Genomic DNA, 26,576 nt, shown 5'->3' on the forward strand with positions numbered 1-26,576 from the left:
AGCATCCCCAGGCATGTTCAAAATGCTTTTAATGGAACTGGCCTGGGAAAAGGACTTCCAGAATGAAGACGCACTGTTTGTAGAGCCCTGTCAGAGAAAACCACAGCTTTGAATGATCTGGAAAAGTCTCTATCCCAAGACATGTCAACTACATTACAGCCACGCCACTCCTGACAAATGTTTGCTGAATGCCTTTTTTCAAAAGCTCCAGTAGTGAACATACAACAATCCCATTTGGTGTTTGATTGAAGTCCAACTCTAATCTTTCTTATTCCATTTATTATTTCTTGTCCTGATTCTATACATGTGGACAATGATGTCCTCTTCTTAAAAGAGCCTTTAGTGTATCTGTCTCCTGTCCTCTTTCCCACCTGGGGATGCCAAATAACCACAATTTAGACTAAGCTCACGGCGTAGCACAAAGTGGGAAGGAGCAGAGCTGTCCTTGCCCTATGGGTTATTGGACTAACTGGAGGCACAACCCAAAATCCAATGGAGAGTTTAGAACCCAGAAAAATGATCAACTGAACCTTGACCATGACACACCATACGGCCAATTTACAGCCACAGCAGAAAACTATCACTCCATGGTGATTTCAGAAAGGACAAGCACCATTGTCTAACTACCAAATGCAAAACACTTCCTCTGAGTTTATACCATTATTCAAGTTACAGCATTCAGCAATTCACTGATACACGTTACCTTTATTTTATTTTGTTTTCAAGCAGCAATTATGAATTTTTTTTTTAAAAGATTGAATTATACTGCAGTAAGGAATTTAGTTTCTCAAACTCCTCTGTTAAGCTCTCATATAGAAATATATTAATCTTTATGTGAAAAATGATTTTTACATTTCAAGTTGGCACTGTGAAAAATAGCATTTCTACCATGTTTGAGTAGTGACATTAACCAGTTTTATATAACTCATAGCCACTTAAACACTACTAAAATTAATCTGAATAAAACAGAATTTATGGAGTAACACTAAAAAAACTTCTCACAAGAATTAACCTGCATTCATATTATAGCAGTTAAATTCATAGCAGCTTTCAAGTCACACTATAAAATAATTGCCATGTGGTCATACTTACACACTTCAGGAATGGCAGACACAAAAAACATAGCCCCTAACTGCAATGTAACAGTAATTGATTATTATTTTCTTAGGTCGCAATGACATGAAAAGAGATGTGATCCCAAGTTCTATTTACCAATCCCAAGATTTTATGGTGGATCTGGACTTGGGCAGCTGTGGGTAGGGGAGATCTGTGCAGTTGTGGATCTATTAATTACCTCCTTTACTTCTAGCCATTGTAAATGGTTGTGGCACCGAGTACAGCCAATTAACAATTTAAGCATAACTTAGTCATGTAAAAATGAAATTAGGAACACAACTGGATTTTAAAATAATCTTTTTTAATTGCTGCTGCTGAACGCTGTGCAATCTGTGCACTTCTCTCCTCCTTGGGTATTGATAGAAACATTTCTTCAAAGAATACAGGAAAACTCAGCAGCTTTCCAGGTATGTTAGGAAATTTGCTAATGAGACACAGTATTCTGCGGAAGTTCAGCCTGATTTCACGATAGCTACAGACAACTTTTCTCAGATTTCCTTGGTTTTATATTTATATTCATCTGTCTTCAATGACAAAGAGTTTGGGGTTTTTTTTGTCTATGGAGCATGCAACGCAGACAAAGACCTATGTGGCAAATGCACTATATTGTAATGTATGATCTCTTCTTCCTAAATTCATTCCAAAGGACACGTTTTTTTTCTGTCAGAGGGCAACATTTGTAATAATTTGGTGAAACAGCAGAACAGGCTGCCCAGGGAGGTGGTGGAGTCACCATCACTGGAGGTGTTCAAGGAGCGTGTGGACGTGGCATTGCAGGACATGGTTTAATGGGCATGGTGGTGTTGGTTGATGATTGGACATGATGATCTTACAGGTCTTTTCCAACCTTAGTGATTCTGTGGTTCTGTAATAAAAACCTAGTAGTTTTTAAATAGAGTAGATGAATATATCTTAAACTGGTAATGTTACAGTTTCCAGGAATTGTCAGCACTCCCAGGAAAAAAAAGTGCAAGCCAAAGAATATTCATACCAGTGATGCAAAATGGGAACCACTTCACCACTTGGAAAGCCCATGTTCTGCCTCTGGACTAGAGTGACCCGCTGACGCAAATGCACACTCACAGTTGTCCTGGCTGGTGGTAATGCTAATTTCAGAGGTGCTAATGGAACAGGAAACCTCACTAATTTCCTTCATAACTTTTGTTAAATCCTATCAGAAGAGGTGAAATACCTGGATTCTGACCAGCTGACCGTTTTGAAACTCTGCCTGATTCTCTGAATCAGTTACAGGAACCAGATACTGATACTACTCTTTTTTTTAAAGTGCTAACCAACTACAGCTCATGATATGTGTATCTATGTGTTTAATGCTTGCTTCTTCTCAAAATCTGCCTGTTCCAAAAAGAAACTTTTAAAAAAATCCAAACCCAAAGCTTCTCTTGGAAGTAAAACTGGAAAGACAAGTTATAGTTACACTGAAAGACAATCTGCATTTTTCTAGTAGGTCTACACTCAGTGGGATTACAACGTCAATGTAATTAACATTCCTGCAAGCCAGCCTGACAATGAGAATGTTCATTTGCCAGGAGAAGAGTACGTGTTTTTCAAGTAGCAAATCTCATTTTGCTGCCTAGAGACATTCTTTCTGTCTTTGTAGTTTGGTCTTGTTTTTTTTCCCCATAAGAACAGTAACTGTTCCTAGAAATGACAATATTACTAGTTACAAGATGTATTCATTGAAATTGTTTAAAAACTACTAGTGGCACTAATATGAATTCTACATTACAAAGGAATCCATATTCTTCAGAAAGAAGTAAAAAAATCACGATATACTACAATATACTGCTGCAGTGATATACTAAAGTTGAGCTATATCCACAGTACCAAACACAAACTGCATGCAAACAACTGTTATTTAAATTTGACTACCCAGAAACAGCAGTTCTTATGGTCTCTAAGCTGTTTTCATTTTCTTCTATAACATGTCTAACTTTTTAATAACTGGAAATTCAGATATTGGCATTTAGATCTTGTTCCTGGAAGCCATTTGATGTAGGTATAACCTTATATTCATGTAAAGCAGCTTTAAGGATCAGGGCTTCAAGTCCTGTAAAAAATACAGAATTAATTTAAAGGTCATGGACTTTTATTAGGATGGAAAAAAATTCAGAATGATGATTCAGAAAGTTATCTTTGTATATGTGCAGTAAAAGAAGTCTTTCATTACTACAGCAGTGTAGTAAAATGAGATGTTATATTTGTGACTCCATGGTGTATTTTAAACATAAATCTCTACATATACTTTTTTTTTTGTACTCCCTTATTTTTCCCTTTCAACATCTCTTTTCACCATAAAAAGGACATTATTCTAAAGCATTTATATTAAGAAATAGCTAACATTAAAAAAAAAAGAAAACATAAGGGATGCAATCCACATGACACAGCTTCAGCCATCTAGAAGTTATGTATCTGCCCTGAACTACGTGCTTAGGCTCTTTCTGTCATCTGTGGGAAGAAACCGGCAACTCTAAACCATGATTTCCATTATTCCATTATCTATTAAGAAAGTGTTTGAGAGAGATGTAATCATCTTTTCCATTTCTACTGACCAAGGAACAAGCCTAGAGCACTATCTTCAACTTAGTGCCTAGGTTTAAGAGGCTAAAATGCAGTAAAATTAATGAAATGAGTTTTAAAAACACTGAAAAGACATAACTTGAAAAATATATAATGATAATTTTTTTCTGCAATGTTAGATTTACTAGACAGTTAACATAGTTGGGCTTTATAGAAAAAGGTCTTCTAAAAACAGATGCCAAGGAAGAGATGAGCATAACAGCAAATAAACAACTTTCCAGACTTTGATTTTTCTGCTGAAAAAGATGATTATGAGACAGTTGATGTGACTTTGGAATTGGGATTACCAAGTGACTCAAGTTGAAATACCCACATCAAACTTCAGACAGCTATTTTCCATAGAAATGCCAAGTGACTCCTCATTCTGTCTGCATTACATCTAATGTTGCTGGTGCTGTACCCCAGGGGTCAATACAGGGGCCAACACTGTTCAGCGTCTTCATTAATGGGACAGAGTGCACCCTCACCAGCTTGGCAGATGATACAAAACTGGGAGGAGTGGCTGATACACCAGATGGGTGTGCTGCCATCCAGAGGCTGGAGCAATGGGCTGAACAGGAACCTCATGAACTTCAACAAGGGGAAGTGCAAAGTCCCGCCTCTGCCCCTGAGGATGAACAACCCCATGCATCAGTACATGGTGGGGGCCGATGAGCTGGAGAGCAGCTTGTCAGAGAAGGACCAGGGGGTGCTGGTGGACAACAAGTTGACCTTGAGACAGCAATGCACCCTCATGGCAAAGAAGACCAAGAGCCTCCTGAGCTGTATTAGGCAGAGCATTGCCAGCAGGTCAAGGGAGCTGATCCTTCCTCTCTACTCAGCACTGGGGAGACACATCTGGGGTGCTGTGTCCAGTGCTGGGCTCACCACTATAAAAATGACATGGACTTACTGGAGTCAGTCCAGTGCAGGGCCATGATGACCAAGGGACTGGAGCATCTGACCTACAAGGAGACGCTGAGAGAGCTGGGACTACTCAGTCTGCAGAAAAGAAGGCTCAGGGGGATCTTACCAATGTGTATGAATGTCTGATGGGAGAGAATAAACACAAGGGAGCCAGACTCTCCTCAGTGGTGCCCACTGACAGGACAAGAGGCAATGAGAACAAATCAAAACACTGGAAACCCCATTTGAATGCAAGATTTGGGTTGGTTTGTTTTTTCTTTTCTGCGAGAATGGCCAAACACTGGAACAGGTTATCCAGTGAGGTTCTGGAGCCCCATCTATGGAAATACTAAGAACATGACTAGACATAGTCCTGGGCAACTGGCTCTAGGTGGCCCTGCTTGAGCAGGGAGGTTGGACTAGATGATCTCCAGAGGACCCTGCCAACCTCGACCTTTCTGTGATGCTCTGATTCCAAATAGTTCTAACCCCATGTTCTTTTCAGATCAATGCTGACATCCTGGTAAATCCTGGTGTCAAACCAGCACAGAGGAGCCCTTCCTGAGTAGGAATAAACTGACATTGTTCTGTTGACTTTGGAATGTTATTGACTTACAATGAGTGAGAATTTGTCCCTGAAGTACTTCACTTTACCCAGTATTATACAGTGCTACATGAAATAATAATGATAATAATAATGATGATGATGACGACGACTATGACGACAACGACGACGACGATGATGACGATGATGATGATGATAATAATAATAATAATAATAATAATTTGATCATTGATTTAGCACTTTTTTCTTCTTGGGAGCCATTCTTAAGCAGAACACTTGATACAAATGTATTTGCAGTCCAAATTTTTTTGATAAAGTTACATATGAGTATATTTCTGTCCCAGTCAGTCACAGTCTGTTAGAATGATACCTGACATACAAAAATTCTGTCTGTTTACCAACTTCAACTTTTGCTGTTAGCTGCATGGATATTTAAAAAAGTATAAAATCTATATTTAAAAAGTAGAAGAATTTCTAATTGTAGGAATTACATCTTAATTTCCAAAAGTAGCGGCCCAAGAAGACTTTTCATCTTCCAGAAGATGCTGTCTTTGCATATGTATGCAGACCATTATGTGTAAACATACACTGTGACAGACTGAAGAATAGCTAAAATCTTAAGTTACTAAAAGTACTTTGTTCGGCTTTGTACATACAGTTTACTTCAGTCATTGCACAGAGCAAACATATTGTGTGGAGGTATTGTGAAGGACAGTCACATATCCCAGCTCATTATCTCATTAATTGTCTCACAGTTTGGCTTCAGTAGTCCAAGAGCACTGATCACAGTGTACAATGTACAGCTGGATATTACACAGAAACAGTAGGTATATTCCTATATACCCATTTTTTGAAAGTATTGGCCCCCTTCTTTTCATCAGACACATTCTTACTGACATCTCATCCACCCTCGAGTTCATGACAGTTTTCCCCCCCCCCACACTAGCAGCTATTGCTTCTTATGTCATCTCTTAAAACATCACTTTTAAATACAAGCAAAGCCTAAGCCCTCTACAGTCCCTCCCACACAGAGGCAGATTTTCACTTGGAATGAATCCCAAATTGTACAAGAGCTGTGTATGGAACACTGACTTTTTAAATTCTAAAACTCTGCAGATCTCTAATATGAATATTAAAATCACCATTGCCCAAAAGGGATGGTATACTACTGCATCCCCACTAGCTATAAATCTGGTTTTGCTAATCAGACCTTTACCTGTACCTAAAAATCTCTAGCTCAAGTGAAACAGTGCTTTGGACTTGAGCTATTCAACCTCTCACTATATGGACTGGAGTTTGAAGATTGCTTGTGAGCATAACATAGGGGGATGCAGCTGCACATTTTAGCTATTGGCTATTTCAATCATTCTCCAGCTAATCAAATCGTTTGCTTATTCCATGTAACACAAGTGTTTTTTCTATAATCCAATGTTCTGACCTGAGTGGTATTGAGTAACTTGATTGTAGCAACTTATGTTAATTGTTATTCTGAGGACTAATCCTGTGGGCAAGACCAAATCAATGTTTTCATTCCCATTGAGGGAATTTAATTAGCACTTCCACTGAGACAAGGTAACAGATCATGTGTTCCTCTTTCTAGTCCATCACAATGCAAAATGAAACCACAAAATAGAATTTACAAACCCCCATTTTATCTTGCATTTCAACAGACTTGGAGAACACAAAATGTCAGTGATTATTTCAGATAGTTTTTATCTATTGCTAGATAAAAAACTTAAAGTCACAGGATTTATAACTTCCAGGTGATTCCTAACTACACAGTGGAATAGCACATTTTTGCCCGGGCAAGGTAAGTTTATAGAGTGATTCAGCTCTGAAATCTGATTAACAAAAAGCATTTATCCCCATAAGTTTGATTCACAAATTTAAAACAAAACAAAATGAATTTTCTTGAACTATTAACATTTTAATTATTATTACTCTGATTTCTGAAGTGTGATTCCAAGCACGTTAGTAGCCAGTGTGGTACTCCAGCACTGAGGTGAAGAACATGATTAATCTTGTTTCATGCCTTCAGATAAAATACTGTATGTCAAAGGTAACATCTTTACCAATTTGCATCAGTAGCAGCTAATGAGCACACAGACACTTCCAGACAAGCAAACTTTTCAAATGATGTTGTGTTAAGCTACAAGTCTCTAGGAGGTGACATGAAAATGAAGTGATTAGTTATGTTCCATGCAACAGAAGACAGCTTTTCTGACAGTAATGGGAAGAATTGCTACCTATTTGCTGATATGTCCAAAGACATTAAATGCTTTTCATGCTGATGTAGCATCTCAGCCAACAGCGGCGCGTTATTCTGTTACCATATTGGTCAACACGGTTCATGTCTGTAAGCAATGGCTATCAGAACTAATCAAATATAAAGAAATTGGTTGTCACGTTCTTCTTCTCAGCAGTGCCATTACTGCTAAGTGACTATCATGTGCCTCCGTTACCAAATCCTCTGTTCGTACTTTTACAGTAAGGTTGTAAAATTCACTTTCGGCCTTTGCTTGCTCTACAAGCTCCATGCTGAGGACACAGACTGAAAATAAAGTTAGGCAATGCTTAGGTAGTCTGACGATTTAAAAAATGGAAGCAAAAGGATTTTCGAGTTCTTTCAGCACCTAATAATGACTTCCTTTTCTCAGTGGTAATGTGATTTCATGATGTAGTGGTTTTAGGAATTGTGCCTAGATGAAAAAGCTAGATTTAGGGATGATAGAGCTGCACCGATAGATTAGTGCTCCACTCCCATCTACCAAAAACAGCTCTGGGGTGCACTGTGGGAACTACAGGCAGGCAAGTCTACTTTGACACCTTGTAAGCTGCTGAGTCTATAATTAAGATCACTAAGTACTTGGATAAAGACAATCTGTTGGAAAAGAGCCATCATGACTTCTGTAAATGGCAGTCCTGCCTCACCTGATGGAGTTCTTTAATGGTGACAATATCCATAGGGGTAAAGGAAATACAGTGGAAACAGCATACTTGGATTTTCAGAAATCATTTGATAAGGTTCCACATGAAAGACTCTTGCTTTGGGCAATGGCCCTGCTATAGACAGTAATCTAATTAAAGAACAGGAAGTGCCTTTTCAGGATGAAATGTCAGCAGTGGGATCCCTTGAGGATCATTGCTAGGGTCAGTTTTACTCATCAGTGACCTGGAGGAAAGTATAAATGGGGAAATTGTCCACTTTGAAGCTACTAAACTCTCTTGATCAAATGCCACTCTGATGATGAGCAGCTCCAGAAGGATATAAAAAGTTGCGTGAGTGTTCAAAAGGGTGACAGATGAACCTCAATGTATGCAAATGTATACTGCATCTATAAAAAAAGCCCCTAAAATGTGCCTATACAATATTGAACTCGGAAACTGTCATTGCAACTGCAAATAGATCTCGGAGTCATCATCATCAGTTCTCTGAAGTCATTGGCTCAAAATGCAGTGGCAAACAAAAAAGCCAATAAAAAGTTAGGCATTCTGAACAAGACATAGAGTATTATTTTACAGGCATATGAAACTCTGGTGTGACTACATACCATGTGCAGTTCAGGTCTCTGCATCCCAAGAAGGTGTAGAGCTAAAGAAACTATAGGGAATGGCAGTTCAAATGATTAAAGGGATAAAGCAGGTATCATAGGAAAAGGGAATAAAAGCCTAGAATTTTTCAAGTTGGAGAGGAAAAGGCCAAGGAGCCATATGACTGAATAAACATAGATGAAATGAATACAGTACTGTTCGTCACTTCTACATTACTGAAAACAGGGAGCACTCACTGAAATTCACAGGAAATCAGTTTAACTTATGTAAAAGAAAGTACTTCTTTGCAGAGTGGGTAGTGATCTTCTGGAGCCTTCTAGAGGCAGATACAGGATCAACAGGTTTAGAAAGAAACTGGACAAATTCAGGCATAACAGGTCCACAGATGATACTAAAGAGACTGATAAGGGGAGTAACCTATAATATTCCTACAGGAACTGTAGACCTGGAGGAGATATCAGGGGAAAAAATGACAGAAACTGCCCAAGCCTACATTCTCTCCTTAAATAAAGTTTATCATTGCCACAGTCAGAGAGACATGATGGTAAGCCAAACAGATTGTTGAACTATCTGACCCAATATGATGCTTTTTTGTGTTCTTAAGAAATTACCAATAAAATGGTAGTGAAATTTAGCTGAGAATCCATTATGTTATTCACGTAAATAGTCTATTTAAAAACAACCCCCCAAGAAAACTCACTGCATACATAATGAATAAGTAGAGCAGTTCAATTAAGAATAAAAACTAGATTTTAAAAAGCTACTATTTCAGAAGGCATCTCCTTTTAATACTGTTTCCAGGCCCTTTACTTGGTATTCTGTAGGAAATCTAATTATCCAATACTTTAATATTATACAGGAAAAAAAAAGTTTGTTAGGGAATTGCCAAGAAGAGAGTTGTATTTCTAAGCTGACAAACTAAAAAATAATATCCCTTTTCCTGAAATTCCTCAAAAATACACATGGTCAATGAAGCCAGTATACACCTGTGACTTTTTCATTCCAGCTGTTTAGAGAAGAGATAGATCATCTTAGAGAACATCATCCAGGCACCAAAATCCAAATCTTTTAGCATTTTCCTTTCATAAATAAAACAGAGATAAATATTTGCATTTATTGTGGATAAAATCCTCTCACCTTATTTAGAAAATGCCTAGACATTTGAAAAGATAGAGATTGACTTAGTAAATTTCACTTATGACCGTGTAACGAGAACTATTCACAAAATGTTATAACAAAAGGCAAATGGGAAGTTACCTATCAGTAATATATAAATGAGCACAACGCTGTTTAAAATTCATCTTGATGCATTAGACTCTGATGGCTGAGTAAGAGCCAAGAGACTCCACTGTGCTGACAATGTCTGTATTCAGAAATTCCAAATAAAGTTGCACAGGACAAAATTACAATGCAATTACCACAGCCAAGCTGATTCTTTTGATTCAATGAAGTAGTAATAGCACTGAACTATGCTATTATTTATCTGTAACGACTTATCAAAAAACTTTATGCTATAAAAATTTACACATCTCAGTTTAAATTCCCAATAACCTCTTTGTCCTATGTCCTCAGTGCCAGTGCAAAAAGCTCACATGACCCTGGAAACATCTTAATGCCTTTCTTGTCTAAGTCTCCCTATGTGAAATTCCTTGTGACTTGAAATCCTTTTGGCATAACATGGACCACAATATTACAATGTTGGATGCTGACCTGCTAACTTAACTGCAGGAGGATTGACAGAGCAGGGGAATTTGTTTCTTAACTTCTTTTCTTGCGCAAGAGAGCAATCTCAGCACTAAATGCAAAACTCACAACAAGAAGGAATGTGTGCACTTAACTACAGTGTATCTGTCTTCAGCAGGCATGCATTTGCATCTAACAACACAAATAAGAATGAACTGCAATTTGGAAAATGGAGCAGCCTGAGTTGGAGGTTTATATGTCTTTCAGGAGTGGTAAAGCTTAAGTGAACAAGACTACTACCTACTTGTAATTCCTTCATTATCTGATCAAATTTGAAATCATGTTATTCATACCCCAGCCCCTGACGTACTGGGAATTATGGGTTGCAACTCTGACAACCGTCTCCTGAAGGATGCCAATTACTTTAGAGACCAGACTTTGCTTTTCATCAGGCGCCTTCTTGGGTCACAGAACAGCATGGTGACATGTCTGCTTTCCCAGGAGGAAACAGTCTTCTGCATCACATCCCTTACACACGGGCACTGTGGGCAGGTGCAGTTTTTGCTGTTCACAAAAACTACACTTTTCCTCAACTTTTCATACTGGCTAACTTATACAACTCCCTACAGTAACCTCTCTTGGTGAATTAGTTGGTGTCTCCTTGTACTTTGCAGACATAGCAAAGGTGACACAGATGTCACTAGGATAGATGATGACTGCCAATAAGGCTTTCCATATTGAATCAAAACCCACTTTTAACGCGTCTGAACGTAGGATTCTCCATCTCTAAATATTAATAATGAACAGCAAGAAAACACTAGTGTTGCAATCTTTAAATCAATGCGCAATTAATGTTAGACAGATTTAACTTCTTAGGTGAAGGGGACAAACATACTACATTTCATTAATAAACTGTATTTTACTTCCAGCAGTTATACTGTATGTCTAAGACTAAAGCACAGCTTTTAAAGGGCATCATGTAACTTGTGCCCCATCTTGCCTGCAGACAACTCAGTGGGAGACCCACCACCACCTTCAGCAGAGATGAGAAGAGGCTGAATCATGCGCTTTGGGAAAGGGATTTAATTCTTGAGGATTTTCTGCCTGACACTTTTTATCAAGGAAAAAACTTCCTATGTCTAAAAATGAAGAGAACCCAATAATCACTCAAATTTGCACCTGATGGAAAACTTAAAGCTATCTTGAAAACATCTGTGGAAGAACTAGGAGGTAAGAAAAAGAAGAGGAATAGATTCCAGTAATCACAGTGAAATCTCTATTCAGCTTCCTGCATGGACATTTTACTGCTATTCAGAAGAGAAAGGACACTTTTTAGAAATATTGAAGAAAAAGAAAGAATCATATTTGCACAGAGTGAATGTAAGGATTCAAATTTGCTTTCAAAGTTAAAAGAATACTGGGGAATATTTTTCCCAGTAATATTTGCTTTTCTCTAACTTTGATGTAATAAATCACAATGTGGTTACTTTTTATGCTATGCCTAGGTTAAAATTTCAAAACATGGATGGGTAAAAGTGAATTGCATAAAAATAGGAACAGAGTAATTACAAAATTACGTTTCAGCAACAGAAGCATAAATGGGAATTGATATTATTAGAATAATAACAGATACAATATTACGAACTACACACTGAAACTGATATTCAGTGAAGGCAAGCAACGGTACCATCAACTGTACAGATTTGCCAAAAAAGGAAAATCATATTTATGGGTGAGCTCTATCAAACAGAATATTGCTGGATCAGTAATGGATATTAATCTGTCCATCAGTTTTAAAGAGTAAAAGTTTTGCGTCATTCTTTTCTGTAAAGAAAATTTCGAAGCACCAAACCAAGAGCTGGCCAAATTACATTTAGAATTAATATTAGAAAAAAAATCACTGATACAAAGGAAAAGAGTTTGAGCTAAGAGTAATTCCACCAGCCTTTCTTGGCAAAGTAATAATCCTTTATTAAATTTGTGAATTTTTAAAGTTTTAACTCTACTTCAATTCGAAAACTCACTTTCACTCTTCTGAGTCACAATTTATGTACACCATGACAGAAACACACAAAGCCTTTCACTCTCAGTATTACAGTGCCGCAGAATTTTTCATATCTGTTCAACTCCTCATTTATTTGGAAGCACTGACAGCCTTCAGTGAGTAACACGGTGGCTGCTGATCCTCCAACCTGCAAGGGTGCACCCACATGGGGTGGCTCTCGGATTGATGGCCACTGCCTGTGCAGCTGCCTGCAGCCACGGAGGCATGCCATTCGCCTCTGATCTGATAGGCAATGAACGAGTGCCCTTCCCGTGCTGAACCCTGAAGAGGCTAGAAGCAGACTAAGTTGTGATGAACAACATGCTGCTTTGCCTTCTAACACAACCAACGATAAGACGCTGGAGATAGTCTGAACTTCTTGTCCTGTAAGTCCTCAGATCATCTAACAGAAGCAACAAATGACCATGGTGGTGGTCTGGGACTAAAATGGATGTAACCTACTAGCATCGCTCACTCCCCTCCTACGTATCTTACACATCACTGCACTAATGCCTGGAACAGGAGCTTTGCTGGACTCTCCGTCTGTCCAAAGCAGCAGGACCTGTGAATCTTCCCTCAGTGGGAAGTTGATCACTGAACATATTACATGTCCTTCTCCTTCTGAAAACTGCAGGTGGGAGCTGTGCAGAGCCTGGAGATTTCAGTTCGTTTAGGGCTCACGTAACCATGTTTTGTTCCATTTTCTCTTTAGTTCACATGGATTGTCATTTCACAGCTTGGCTTGAATTCCAAGTCCAAATGAATCTCCAAAATGTGAATCAAACCTCCAACTTCTGCAAGGTTTATGCCATACTTGCCTGTAATTCTACTCTGTGCCTGGTTTGTTAACTACTGCAAACCTCAAGGCAGTTTCATTATGTGGAGTTTGTATGGCTCTAAAGATGGTTTTCCTCTCATTGCTCATTCCTGTTTCCACCAAAGGGCAGGAGCAGACTAGACCAGGCTGACTTGGATGGCAAGCCACCCTCCTCAATTAATCTATTTTGAAATAAATGGCCTATATCTTATAAATACTGAGCCTTGAAATAAGGTATTTTCCAATTGGATTAGTCCCTGAAACAGAAAAAAATGGTCCTGTGACTTGGCTATTGGCAGCTGTAAATTGTTCATTTCATGTATTTATAATCATTAGTGCTTTTATTGAAGGAGTTCTTCCGTACTTTTAAGGGTGTTTTTTGTCATAATATCCAGTGATTTGTTTTCAGCTTGCTTCTACTGGCTACAGTTTGGTTTTTATTTCTTTATAGTACCAATTCCTTACCTGAAAATTATTTTTCATTTCTGTGAGGATGTAAAAAGAGTATGTGCATTATTGACCAGACCAGGAACTTAAGAGCTACAGAGGCTACTTTGAGTATAACAATGAGCTGTAATTTTTCTTGTAAGGCTTAGAAATGCTGAAATATGCATTGTCATAGGCTTTGCCACACATAAAAATGCACATAAAAGTTCTTCCAACACAGAAACGGTGGTTTATATTTATAAGGTAAGCTTTTTTTCTCCTCTGCTTTTTGTGAATACCTATGATTCCATGTTACTGAAAAGGTAGGGTCGCATTGCTCCCTCAGTAGGAAGAACAGACAGGTAAAGACAGGTAGGAGAAGGAATCCCTGACCTCCGTACAACCTTCCTGTCTCTTTACTGAGGGTAATTGAGGGGCACTATGAGTCAAGAATGCCGGAGAAAAGAAGATCAGTAGGTTTAAGCAAGAAAACATGTCAAGAAAGTTGCCACAACAAGGTGGTTCAAGCTAAAATGAGATGTTACAAAGTCGAGTTGTAGATGTCTGAATATAGGGTTGAGTTCATATTGTAGTTATTGACACAACCCAAAAGCTACCATTGCACTAGATGACTCATGTAGTATTGAGACGATTAAGTGTGTAAAATATGCCTGTTGGGTCCTAAGGGCCTGTCTGAATATTTTACAACAAGTTTCTGTCAGGTGTCTGACTAAAGATTGTATCCTCTACTGCCTAATCAAAGTAAGATATTGAGAAATGAATTTTCAAAGGGAGACATTGCTGTACAGTACAACTGCAGCAAGATGAAAACGTACCCAAAGGCATAGGGCTGAGGGCTTTGTTTCAACATCAAACACTAAGAGATCAGTTTCATTTTCCTATTGTGTTGAAAGGAAGAACTACAATTCTGATCTGTTGAGCATAATTTGGCACACATTTGTGTCTTACACGGGATGCTTGGACAAAGAAGGTCTGCAGTGGAAGGGCCAGAGTGTGCTTTGTTGTTTGAAGACTCAATATGAGAAGTGTTAGAGTTTGATTAATATTTCTCACTAGGTCATTGAAATGCCTGGGAGAACATTTCAATGTTAACAATGTGTTCTCTCATTTCTATAACATTTTCTGCCTCTTTGCACTTCATTGCACTTCATACCAATACACTGCACAGAAATCCTAGCCAGACAATATTCCCAGAATGGCGTAGCCTCAGCAAACCTCAGTAGTTTCAGCAAGATCATCAAGGTGGGTTTTGTCCAATGCATACATAGAAATTGTGTTCCGTCCACGATTAGCTGAAATAGTTAAAAAAGTATATAAAGCATCACCCTTGCTATTGATACATTTAGCCTGTCTTTCAGCATTTATTTAATCTCTTAAATAATTTCTGGTTTTATTCTTATAGCATATTCAAAAAAGGACATGACAAATTGCCTAGATTGAGTTGAATTATATGGGTTAAAGCCACTTTTAACATGTAAAAGTTTTCTTTCTTGCACTTTCAAAATGTATTTCTAATATGTTTCTGGTCTAAGATATTTCTGTAATCGAGGGAAGTCATAAATCAAGTATTACCGGTAACTTTATATTAAATTGATACATTTCTTCATTTCTTTTAGGCACAAACATTTTTCCATTCTTCCTTTTGCCTGCGATTAACGACATATTATTCTGTAAACCAGTAAGGACATCATATAAATGATAAGTGAACTACCCTGAATGCATTAAAAAAAAGTGAATTAATTTTTCTAAGGATAATATTTGAGTATACATACACCTACACACACCACCACACCACCCCCCCCCCAAAAAAAAAAATCTCCTTAATTTTTCCATGTAATCCCTGAACTTGTCATCTAAATAATAACAGACAGGAATGTATATATTTACTGAATTTTTATTCATTGTATCCTTGGCATTTATGTATCCTCTAGCTTTAAAATGCTATGATCCTTGAAGAGAAACAAACCAAGAAAATACAAAAATTAAAATAAAATAAATTCTTATCTTTTCTTGAGCATGAATTAAAGAACAGTTTCTACTTTTTTGATTAGACTGTGGCTTGACTGACATTTTTAACTTGAGTTCTTGAGTTCTCTCCCCTGCCATTGCTTTGTAGCAGCCCAGTATTTGTGTGGCCGTGAAGTTTACCACATCAAAGAACTGATGTGGTTCATTAATTACCTTATTTATTTCCAGAGTTGTTTTTTGCTGGGCCAACAAGGCAAATGGATAAAACAGCAGCCCAGAATGAGTAGCCACAAAACAGCAAGATGGGCAAAGAAGAGCTGAAGCAAGGCTCCTTCCGGCAGTAGCAAGGTTGGTTTATGTCCGTTTTCAAGGAATTGCTAATTTACAGTATGATGCAATGTAAAACAGGGGTAGGGCCTTTTTGTCCCAATTCCCTGACAAAAATAGAAAATCTGTTTGGAAATTTCTGGAATTTGAAGGCAATTACAAGAGCTTACCTATTTAATAAACTGGAAAGACAGCAACAGGAAAACTGTCTTGATTCAGTTTAAGGTCATAATCTACAGGTCATCTAGAAATCTCTTGGGTTTAGCATGTGCCTTAACAGAATTTCCAGTACATACTGGCAAGATGAATGAAAATGGAACAGAATATCCAAAATAAGAAAGTAAATTATTTTTGTACCAATGAATGTGTATCTTCTTTTGCAGATGATTATAATGCCCTTGATTTAAATACAGAAAGTCTGTATTTCCAGAAACTACAATTCTTTCTATAGTTCATTTTTTTCCCTAATGGAAGTTGAGAACCTGAATCAACGGATTAAACATGAATGGTTGGTAGATATCAACATAAATCATTGACATCTTGAACTATAGAGCGATTTCAAAAACACAAAAGAAAAATTAGTACGTTTGACCAGTTTTGTTTTACAGAATTTTGCTACATTTTATGTAACACTAGTATTTCAGAGCATAAAACTGTCAGATATTCCAAACAATCAAGAATGTGCTTAAAACCAAACTTCATATTGGATTATTCACAAAATTAGTCAAACTGGTATTTTGACCTGTAGAGAAAGTTAGGTTCTTCTAAATATCATTCAAAGAGATTTTAATAGTAATCAGTAATTTAGGGAACTCAAGTCCATGTTGATTCCTGTCAAGTAAAGTGTTTCACAGTGGCTCAATACAAGCTTTAAGCCACACATATTGCCAACTGGATGTGCATTAAAAAAATCTCATGCCTTAAAACCTAGGTTCCCCAGCAGGTAATCTGGAAATGAGGCATGGTTGTAATGGGATCACGTTTACTATTCAACAACAGCCCAGTGCTTAATAGCTTAATTTTAATAGGGCATTTTCATGAGCTGAATTCACCAGAAAGCCTGTTACAGGAGAAAATGGTTAAGTTCTGATCCCATATTTTGAAAACACAGACTTCTTGGAAGAAAAATTTTAGCAAGACGCAAAGTTTCCCCCTGAAAATACAGCTTTTAACTGTTTCATAAATTGTTTTATTTTGCCTGTGCACTTTTTATTCCCTCATGCTGTGATGTTTGTTTTGTGTCGATTTTTCCTGAACCTAAGCATGGAGGCTTTCTGAACCCTGCTGAGCCAGGACTGGTAAGAGCCAGAGCTGGGGAAGTCGGAGATACCCACTAGTCACTGAAGACTGTGAGCATCAAGCAGAGGAGTTCAAAGGACAAGCACCTGAAGCCAAAAAGTCCCAACAAGTGAGGACACGGCCTTGTAAACATACTTGTAAGTGAAATACAGAAGACACCAAAAGAAGCGATATAGTCTTCTCAAAAAATACAGTGAAACTAGTTATTTCTCCTGCGCTACAAATCATGCAAGTTGCAGATGTCCTGTATTCCTGGGAACAATTTTGAAAGAAAGAAAATACTAAAATCACAGCGCATCAGAACATTTGGATGACACAATCTAGCCTGGGTGTACAAGGCTGCGTGTAAGCAGAAGTCTTGCAAGTCTGTCAGATCTTTAGATAATTTTTAAGTAAAAATGACACTGAAAGAAGGGGTATTTTCATTTAAATAAAAAACCCACCACTTTGATTTTCATGGAGAGGACAGCAGAAGACAACCAAGTGCAATATAAACACATTAGTGTACTAAAACATAAAGCACAGGAAACAAATGAAAATAATGTGAAGGTACACTGCTTAGCAGGATTTCTGACATGCTAGACAAACTAAATTGGTGCACGTGCTCTGAATGCAGTCCTCCTACATATGGGCATGTTGATAACACAGAAAAGGAGGTGAAGGGGCCATAGCATATGCAAAAAATATTTACAGTGACTAATCTGATCTACATCTTTAAAGCATGAGAAAATTTGCCATATGCTTTAATGGCAGCAATTCTTGGCAATCAGGAAAATACAGCTCCAAAATGCACAATAGTGAAATTGTAACATGTCCACTGTATAGTACCATCTGCTAGATAAAAAAAAAGTGATCAAAAATTACCTGTGGAACTCCTCACAAATTATTGCAATTCACAATCCACGTTGCTCATGGGAGATTTTAACAATATAGATTCATACTGAATAATGCAAATAGTCTGACACTGATGAAAGTGGCTCCCTGTTGCCTGCAAGAGAATTTTGTGATCCAGAACGTAAAAACATCAACCTTGGGAGAATCTGTCTTGGCAGCAGTACTTATTTATAGAGACTCCAAGACTAAGGAAAGCTGTAATGGAGGTAAATATAATTGATAGCTTGAATTCAGCACAGAAGCAAGAAATAGGTTCAGAGAGTGCAAAAACAGAATGAGATGCATCTCATCAAGGATACGCTGAGGCCTTAAGAAATCCGGAAAGTAATATGGAATTAATCCAGTTTAGCTTTTGCTTTCAGAGGATGCCAAAAGGTGGTCTCTTTCCATTCTGTGTTTCCTAAACATCTGCAGGCAAATTTTGTAAATACCAGATGCTCAGTGAAGTATCTCTTAACAGGTTGATAAGCTTATTCCAGAACAATTGAATATGTTTTGAAGCCGTCAGTGCTCTTGCACTCCACATTACTTTGACTTTGCCTCATCCTGTGCTTTCCAGCAATGAGAAGCAGCTTGTTGAAGTACCATTTATGGCTGAATGGCTAAAGATAGCAGTAGCTAATAAGAAAGAAAGAAGACTGAATTTAAGCCTCTTCAGAAAAAAACCAGGTCAGAAGAGTGCTTCAAAATAAAAAGGATATGTCAAAAAAACAGAAGGTGGCCCCAAAGGAGCAGAAGCACTGTTGGGGTGCGAAGCACATCAGCTGGCCAGGAGATCACTCCATGTCTTCTGAGAACCTTACTTCATGGCTGAGCCCTTAGAAAGCAACTCCAAACCTCATCCATGACAGAAGGAGACTCAGAAGATGGTCAAGGTGGTCCAAATATGGTTCCAAGCTCATTAGGCATTTTAGCACTATTTTAGTACTCAGTTCCAGACAAATGAAAGGGAATTATTTAGGAGATCAGCTAAGAGAAATGAATTATGGTAAAATTAAATTGTGGAATTAAAAAGAGAGAGAAAACTTAGTTGGAGCATTAGGAAAAACAGTCTGACATAAACTACTTCAAGCTGATGAGTAACATGACAAGTCATTATTACAAAGCATTGGTATTTGGGATCTACCAAACTAGATATACTATTAGAAAATGTATCCTGGAGAACAAGATTGCGATGACAGGCGAACTGACTGATATATTTTTGCCTTTTTATTCTCAATCTAGGATATTTCACATATTTTCTGTGATGCGGATTAGAAAACTTTGAGCTTTGTGAGGTAATTCTGAGAAAGCAATCAGTAATTTACATAATTAGCATAACAGTATTTAATTATATGATTACTGTAAATATGTGTAAAACTCTAATGGTGTAATTAGAATGTGTAATTACTACTTGTAATTACATAATTAGGTATGATGACATAACTAAACATCTCATTAAAAAAAAGGATATTTACAAGCCCAGCTATAGGAACCGGTATAGTGCACAATTATATTGGTGGTATAAAAAGAAAAGTTATCATTTCAATGCTAGCTGTGCTAAAGCTAGCTCAAAAGTAGACGAATGCTAGAAGTTTGTGAACTGTGCCATATACTAGAAGAATGCATTGACTTTCCTCAACAGGGGTAGTTCAGTGATTACAGTCAGTACAAACATTATTCCCATCCTTAATTATCTGTTATTTATTGATAACTCTTCATACGCTTAGCTGAATAAGATGAGTATAAAGAGTGGTATAATGGGAGCATTCAAATATCTACATTGTGTAGCATTTTCTAATTACTGATTTAAATAATACATTACTTTTCTCATAAGTCTTCAAAGCATGTCTGATTTCACACTCCTCCCATGATACCGTCCTGCAGACACCAGATTGGTGGTACCTCCATATGCAGGTCCCTACCCACAGGAAGTAGAGACCAGAAAGTTTTTGCCACGGCACTCCAGTGTTTCATTTCCACGCCCCCATTTACCACACCAGAGAATCATAGAATCATATTGCAGCTGACAAACTAGCAGTTACTGCAAAGCATGTTTTAAAACTTGCTGTCCTTGATCTCTACACCAAAGCAATTTGACTTTGGTATAGAGCATTATCATAATAATAAAAATTCTTTAACACTCAACAGAATTATCCTTTCAAATAACTTAGTGATCTTCTCTATGGGGTAGACGATGGAGTCCTGGGTCACAGTTGTCAGCATTTATCTACAGAAGCATCTCCAGAAAGATCATTTGACTAGGTGATTGGCTTACCAGTATAAATCCCCAAAGTATGACCCAGAGACACAGGCTGTGGGTAGTGTATTTTGCAATTCAGTAATGCTTTACTGACATTAGCAGAATTCTTTCATTATTTCAATATACTGGAAATTTCTAATTTTTGTACATGTATACTTTTTGTTATATGCTCTCCAGAATAGAAATATGTATGTGTGTGTATATATATACACACACAAAACCAAATCCAGCATAATATATAATATATACAACTTCACACACAAAGATTATTTTTACATATAATTACATATACATCTATAAAAAGAAAAAGAAATACCAAATAACAGATGATGATCCAGAAAATGGAATGATCACTTCAAGTAATAGCCCTGACTCCCCCACTTCTAGCAAAACAGGACATTGATTTTACGTGATCTAAAATCTGAGCAATGTTTGTGATGCAGTCAAAAAAACAGAAGGGATAGACTCTGAAGGGATGGATGAGATTCCTGGTAAAATTCCAAATGGTAATTCAATGGCATCTTATAAGGAAACACATGAAGTGATTCACCAGCAACTTTTACAGAAAACTTTAATAGATGTTAATTTTTTACAAATTCTTTCAGGTAGCCATATAAGCCTGTAAAATTTCTCAATGCAAATCTTAACCTTTGATTTCTCTCTAGAATTATAGACGAGTTATGTTGGATGCCTCAAATCTTTTGCCTGTTACATATATAAATCTGGGAATTCACTGAGGCTACTTCAAAAAATTCCCAGCTTGGCATTTGTGATTATTGGTCCATGTTTTTTTCTTCTCCATTCTTCCCTGTGCATACACAACGTGAACACACAAAAATGAATCATACTCTTCAGCTTTGTTATGGTTTCATTTATTTAGTATTCAACTTGCAACACTTTTTAAAATTTTTTTCCGGCTACACATAGTAGATCTTCCTTGAACTAGAAATCCCCTTTCTTGAATGTGGATGACTCCAGTATTTCAGGTATTTTGAATGTAGTGTCTAATACTAGAAATGCTAATATACAAATACTTTCCTTTTTATCCTTAAGGTACCAGGCTTGACATATCCTGGGACAATATTAGCTTTTTCCACAACACCATCATATTAGCATCCTTTGTTCGAGTAAAACACACAGGCTTTCTTCTCTGAAGTATTTCAAATCCATGAGCCTCTAACATCTGTTATTAACCGTTAAGGTATATCACATTTCGTACCATAGCAGTTTATTCTATTTTTGTTGTCTTGGTCTTCAGGATTACCTGGTCTTTCATACATGAAGAACTCCTTTGTAGTAACAACTTTAGGAATCAGACCTTTATAGTGCATTCATAGTCAACGTTATTGGTAAAATCACGCGAGGTTGTTCCCAGGACAGATCCTGGAGGAACTCCACTAATAACTTCTCTGTAAACCAGTGGTCCAGCTTTCAGAGGCTAGAGGGATGTCAGAGAAAGTAACATATATTTTTGCCCTGCTGTTACACTTGTTGATATCTGCTAATAATTGCTGTCGAACACAGGATACTTGGCAAGATGAACCCCTAGGCTGAATCAGTCTTTGTATTTTTGTACTTTACACTATTTGCTCCTTCTGGTTTAACTCTTAGATAATAATTTTGCACTTTGCAAATGTTTCCATCATATCAGATGCTTTACTTGAATGCATGACAGATTTGGCCTCTTAAATTTTTCCATTTTGAAAAGAATAAGATAGCTATTTTGAGTGTTATGTATTTGTAGACTAGAGAATATTTCCATAGCATACTATAGTTGTTTCTGCAAAAGAAAATACTTATTTATTTTATTTTTAAAAATAGATGTAAAAACATGCATTACTTACTCTGTTGGCAGTTTCTTCCCATAAATTCGCCTGGACATTCACAGGAATAATTGGCAACAAGGTCTGTACAGATTCCTCCATTCTTGCAGGGTTCCGCTTCACATTCATTTACATCTGCAGGTAGCACACAAGATAATGTCAGGATTAGCAAATACAAATTGTAAAAACAATAAGCATGTTTTCAAGCACTAAAACACAATGTATTAATACAATGGACATTAGAAGACATACATTCTTTTGCCAAGCAAACATGCTCAGTAAAGGATGTGATTAAACAGGTTGTGCTTTAGGAAAAAACCACAGCAATCTCATATAAATTTAGCTAGTTTCATATACCTATTGAAGTTTTACTATGTCCCATCACACAACAGAATTTAAAGTTTTGCTCAGGGATTTTCACTGTAACTTCTAGAAGACATCAGGGCCACATGTCACAGTTTGGCCTTAAATAAACAAATTCAATTAGTTCAACAGAGCACTCATTAGTGACCCTTGCAACTTCAAGAAATGTAGCTACTTCTTTATCAACAGATGCCAGCTAAGAATGTCTTTCAGTTCGTCTTAATTCATTAAACTTCTAATTGACAAGGTGGTTTAACCGTCTAAAAAATTTCCTTTCTGTGCATGAGTTAGTGGGCAAATTGAAACTAATAGCTTGATCTAAAGGCTTGCAAATTTTATTAAATTCAAAAGACAGAAAAGGTGGTTAATTTCATTTGAGTTTCCCTTTTCCAGTACACTTTGTTAAATGCTGCAAGAATAATACTCCCCTGTGTTTTTCAGTGTAGTAACCTTGAAGTATAATATCAGATTCTTTTTCTCAAATGCAATATAGCATTTTTCAGTCATCATAAATAGGCAGACAAAGGATAATGATATCTCATAATTAAAATTCTCCATCTTTGCATTTATGGAGTCTCCGTCACTGTAGATATTCAAAAACCATTTGGATATAGTCCTGGGCAACCAGCTCTAGGTGGCCCTGCTTGAGCTGGAGGGGGTGGACCAAGTGAACTCCAGAGGTCCCTTCCACCCTCAACCCTTCTGAGATTCTGTGATAATCTTCCCATTGCTGTGAACAGAACTGCAGGGACAGACCTTCAGCTAAATGTGGAGCCTAGTTTCAGTTCTTTGAACCAGAAAAGATTCAGATTTTTGTACTAAAATTGATGATGATTACTGATCTCTGAGCTCCTTTTTAGTCCCTTGTGTTTTACTATTTGTTGCTTATAAAGTTATCACATACTGGACTAATAAAAACTCACAGAGTCAGCTGAACTTCTGTGTATTGAAGAGGAAGACAAGGAGTAACAGCTTAGTGTGCAAGAAATAAAACCTGCCAAAGGAAATGACCAAAGAACAGAGTTGCTCAATTCTAAATTAAATTCTCTCTATGTATTTATAAAATCTAATAAGATTCTTCAGCTCCCTATTTGCCTTTTTAAGCAAAGCCCATTAACCTTACTTCTTCATCAGGTTATTCATCATTTTAATACAGGCTAACACGTTTGTGGCAAAAAAATACGAAGGTCACTGTGAACTAAAAAACATTAAGTGAACATAGGAACTATCTCTTCCTTGATGAAATAAAGGTAGTAATTTATCCTATTAAAAGCTTTTCTGCGTAAAGATAACATCTCCTCAAGATATTTAAATTTTTTTAGTTTGCCATTCATATTGAAATACATAGGAAAAAATGCACAACTTTCCAGCATATTTCATACTGGCTATGCAATGACGTAGAAAACAGACTGAACGTTAGATACTTAGGTACTTTTAAAGCAATCCTCATATTGTATCCCTATGGAGCAGTTAGCTATGATCAATGCAGAAAGATGGAAATTTGCTTCCAGTTTCCCAACTTTTTATAATAATAAAAGTTTGCTTTTATTATTATCTTTGTTATTTGGATCCTACAGTGATTTTTTTCCAGTAATTTGACAACTTTTAGTCCCATCAGTTCAAACAAATATGTCATATTTGATGAATGAGGAAAGACTAGCTCATTGTAGCATCATGTTTGATACCAGAACAGACGTTTAGTTGGAAAGATAATGAACTGAACTGTGTTAAAAAAAGGAGCATAAGTTCTACAGAATTATTTAATTTACTATTCATTATTTCATTTGATTGAATGTGCAGATGTAGCATATTTAATTAAAAGTGGTTCCTACAAATTGTGGTCAGAATTTGTTCAAATTCCTAGATGTGCCAATTATGATACTAAACTTTACACCAGCTGGTGTGTTTCTTTCTTCTGAAACACATATTCCCTTTTAAAATTTGTCATATTGTCATGATTAGAAGTAAATTTGAATAAAAATTTTAAAATGCCAGAGTTTCTGGAGTAGTTGCTCCTGAAGCCAATAAAGGCTCCTAAAGAAAAGCCCGCTGTATGTTGTCAGATATGAATTCTTCACTGACTATGCAATCAACCTACCTGTGTGAGAAGGATGTGCTTTTAATGTGCGTTAACTAATACAAAGTAAAATCGCTGTAGGTTGCTCATGATTTTTCAGGTAAGCTTAGGTTTTATGCTGGGTCAGATTTTGAAGTGTAGTTCAGATAACAATCTTACACACTGCAGTAACTAAAACAGAGATAGCTGGGTGTTACCAGAGAATTCAGGGTTCCTCAGAAAGGGACTTAATAAGGCTTTTAAATACTGAGTGAAATGGACTCCTGAAGTGGTTTAAGTGCCAGCACAGGAGAAACCTGTATTCCTAAATAGTGTCCAGGTTATCTAAAAAAAAAAAAACAACAAAAAGACCCTACCCAAACCCAAAAAAACCCAACCCTCCCATGCCCAAACTCCCAAGATTTCTCTACTGAAGATGGATTCTGAAATTAATTGTAGTGCAGGAACAAGGAAACACTGACCGTTTTCTGAAAACAGATTGTTCCTTGAATAATAGCTTGAAGGGCTAAGACAGTTGATTAGGAAGTAAAGGTTTCTTTTTATGTTGAAGATGATTGATTAAATTTACATTTCCTACTTTTAGGATCAAACCATAACTACAAAGCTGTTAAGCATGCTTCTGCTGGAAGCACAGTTGTGCAACCTGGAACAGAAGTATACTGTCAGAAACTGGGCAAGTAAGAGAGAACATCACTATATTACATAGTGATTTGGAGAATCATCATGAGTTCTGGGGTTTTGTCCTTCTTTGCTGGATTATATATATTTTTTTTAATCCTCTAAGTATTTAATAAAATATGAATAAAAAGTAGTACTGTACTTGCAAACATGATATAATTAAAAATACATAATCCTCATTTTGGACTTTACCTGTTAAATACGGTCACATGTGTTTTCCTGAAAAATTACCCCACATGAAATGGGTGTATAAATAATGTAACTGTTGTAATCAAAAATTTACCTATTACTTCCAGTAATGTGAGTTCTTCGGCAAGCTACTTGGTATAAACCTGACTTTTTGTGACAAAGGGACTGATAAGCTCAATCAGTTGTTTTTGCCAACGCAGCTTGTGTTTTGGCTGCAAATGCACACCACTATCTTGTTCCTGCTCCCTGCTTGCTTGTTCTGTACTTAGCCCAAATTCCTGCTTCCTGCCAGCTGAACCCTTGTTTCTGATCCAGGACTCCCTTTTACAGTACAGACTTCCTGAAGTTCCCTCCTGCTGACAAGCACATTCTTCCCTTATCCTTTGATTTTATACTCATTTTGGCTTCCTGATCACAGTTGGTCTGCTCATCTGAACTCATAAGTCATGGTTTTAATTGTCTTCCATCTTGATACAATGGGTGGCCCATCACAGACACAGCAGGTAGGTTCAAGTTTCCAGTCTGGAAGTCAACTTGGCCCTTATTAGGAGCATTGATTAGACATAATCCAGTTATACCTTACTAATATTGCAAATATTTTTTTCCATAATAAGGTCAATTTAGTATATAGAAAATGGATGGGAACAGAAGACCAACTGGTTATAACTTCTGTATCATAACCATCTTCTAGGAAGACCCACAACTATACACTGGATAAAGATCAAGTCACAATTTGAGAAACATGACACACACACACACGCACAATTTTATTTTTTTTTAAAGAGAACCAGAAAACTTACAATCTTCCCTATCCAGTTCTATTTCAAAATAAAAGTTGTTGGTAACTAACAAAGTGTTCAAATACCTTTACATCTGGAAACTGGCAAGGTATAAAGTGGAGAAACATGTAGTATGGAATAATGATCTTTTAGCTGGAGCTTAGTCTAGGCTTTTTAGTTGCTTGATGATTCTTGACAGATTTTTAAATTCATTCTCAGTATTTTTTTCT

General features: G+C 37.0%; 1 protein-coding gene across 1 annotated transcript in view; it reads right to left on the bottom strand.

Moving 5' to 3' along the window:
• The window catches only part of EDIL3 (EGF like repeats and discoidin domains 3), a 261,216-nt gene that overhangs the window by 85,167 nt on the left and 149,473 nt on the right, over positions 1-26,576 (bottom strand). Inside the window, exon 5 of the mRNA XM_059833892.1 lies at positions 22,282-22,395. Within this exon, the coding sequence (XP_059689875.1) occupies positions 22,282-22,395 (114 nt within the window). The remainder of the gene's footprint in view (positions 1-22,281; positions 22,396-26,576) is intronic.

Source organism: Gavia stellata, chromosome Z (assembly GCF_030936135.1).
Source record: "Gavia stellata isolate bGavSte3 chromosome Z, bGavSte3.hap2, whole genome shotgun sequence".
NCBI classification, from domain to species: Eukaryota; Metazoa; Chordata; class Aves; order Gaviiformes; family Gaviidae; genus Gavia; species Gavia stellata.